The sequence below is a fragment of the Chinchilla lanigera genome, unplaced genomic scaffold (assembly GCF_000276665.1).
Source record: "Chinchilla lanigera isolate Chin_1 unplaced genomic scaffold, ChiLan1.0 scaffold00179, whole genome shotgun sequence".
Lineage (NCBI taxonomy): Eukaryota > Metazoa > Chordata > Mammalia > Rodentia > Chinchillidae > Chinchilla > Chinchilla lanigera.
Genome location: NW_004955580.1, coordinates 635,280 through 637,220, shown reverse-complemented (window position 1 = coordinate 637,220; position 1,941 = coordinate 635,280). Strand labels below are relative to the sequence as shown.

The window sequence follows — 1,941 nt, the reverse complement described above, 5'->3', positions numbered from 1 at the left end:
GGCCCCGCCCCCCAGCGCGTGCGCTTAGTTGCGTCACCGCCCATTCTCGCCCCGCCCACAGCTGCCTCACCGCCCGCCTCCTACGGCTGCTGACCGTGCTAGGCGGGAAAGCGGCTACTCCTCGTCCGCAGGCACTACTGTAGTGTTTGTTCTCTGCACCTTAGCACCGGTGCCCCTGTCCCCATTGCTAGTTAAAAGCATCTCCTCTAGCATGTGTCCCTTAAGCGACCCAGGAGACTGTTCCCGAGGGGGGGCGGGGCCGAACGCGTGTTTGTGTGTGTTGGGAGGGTAACATTCTCATCCGGGCATCCCTAGATGCCGCCGCCGCCATTTTTGTTTTGTGCTGAAAGTCGCTATTGACGCCTGTGGACGGCCGGGCGAGGGGAAGTGGCAAGATGGCGGCTCCCAGGGCGGAGGCGTGGAGGATAGCCCTGGGTGGGCCTTGGGGCGAGGCGTGCCTGCACCTGACCCGAGCCCGGTTCGAGCCTTAGGCGAATGCGCAGCACTACCCACTTCCCTCGTCGCGAGGCAGGGCAGAGATTTTTGTAAGAGGCTTGGGCCCAGAGACGAAGCGGTGCGAGGGCGGGGAGCGCTGACGTTGTCTGGCTCCGCCCCCTCGCCCGACCGCCGCCATGTTTAGTTGTTACTTCTTCACACAAGATGGCGGCTCCCAGGGAGGAGGCATGAGCGCCCTGCCGTTACTGCTCCTCCTGCCGTACAGTAGCCACTTCTGGGCCTAGCTCGGGCTTTTTGAAGCGGCTCCTGTGGGACGGAGTCATAAAAAGGGAGGCGAGGATTGGACGCTGCCTTGCGTTTGGTTTGCAGTGGAAGAACTGACCCAAGAGGAAGAGAATAGGGGGGGAAGGGGGAAGCTAGTCTCAAGATGGCGGCTCCCAGGGCGGCAGGCGCTGCCTGAGCAGCAGAGGCGGACTCAAGGGAGCGGCGCGAGATCTCACGAGCCGTACGGCGCGGACCCCAAGTGGCGCCGGAGAGTTAGAGCTGCTTGCACAAGCCTCCGGCGCGCCTCCGTTTCTTGGAGTGTCGCGGCCGTTTTCGGGAGCGGCAGCCGTGCTGAGTGCTGGGCGGGGAAGCGGGACGGTCTCAAGATGGCGGCTCCCACAATTGTGGTGTGAGCGCCCCCGGGGCTACGACGACCGCGGCGCCTGTGGCTCCTTTCCACCCGCCCCGGAAGCCGGCCAGTGCTGGGGACTTGGGGGTGTGGGAACCGGGCCGGGGCTCCGCCATTTCCGGCGGGGGAGGGCTACGACTGAGGAAGGGAGGAGAGAGAGGCGGCTCAAGATGGCGGCTCCCAGGTCCTCCCGCCCGAGCTCGTGAGCCGGGACACCTGGGCGAAGACTCAGAGAGACGGCACTCGGCGGCCCGCACCTCCTCGGGCCTGGGCGCCCGCCGGCGTCGGCAAGCTCTCGAGGGGACTGGGCGCGCGAGCAGGCAGGGAAGAGCGTCGGGGACGGACGGTAGTTAAGATGGCGGCCTCCATGGAGCCGTCCAGCGCCGTGTGAGGACCCGCTGCTCCGCGAGCGCTGCCCGATAGCGAGGGGGTGTGTGCGCGGACCCCGGGCGCCCTTCCCGCCACCGACTCTCCCGCCGCGTCCTCCCTGAGCCATGGCTTCGGCCGTGCCGCCCACCAGCTCCCCGGCCGTGCTCCTGCAGCCCCGCTGGAAGCGGGTGGTGGGCTGGTCGGGCCCCGTGCCCCGGCCCCGCCACGGCCACCGCGCCGTGGCCATCAAGGAGCTCATCGTGGTGTTCGGCGGCGGTAACGAGGGGATCGTGGACGAGCTGCACGTGTACAACACGGGTGAGTGCGAAGCCCGCCGGCGCGAGCCGCCCTCCCGCTTTCCTCCATCGCCTCCCGCGCCGCCCTGCCTCCCTCCCATCCTCCTCCCTCCGCCTCCGTCCCCGCCTCGCTCTCCCCGCCGATCC

General features: G+C 68.1%; 1 protein-coding gene across 1 annotated transcript in view; it reads left to right on the top strand.

The window, feature by feature from the left end:
* The first annotated feature begins 371 nt into the window (after positions 1–371).
* The window catches only part of Hcfc1 (host cell factor C1), a 20,373-nt gene continuing 18,803 nt past the window's right edge, over positions 372–1,941 (top strand). The window contains exon 1 of the mRNA XM_005414175.2: positions 372–1,816. Coding sequence (XP_005414232.1) covers positions 1,624–1,816 — 193 coding nt within the window. The 5' untranslated portion in view covers positions 372–1,623. The remainder of the gene's footprint in view (positions 1,817–1,941) is intronic.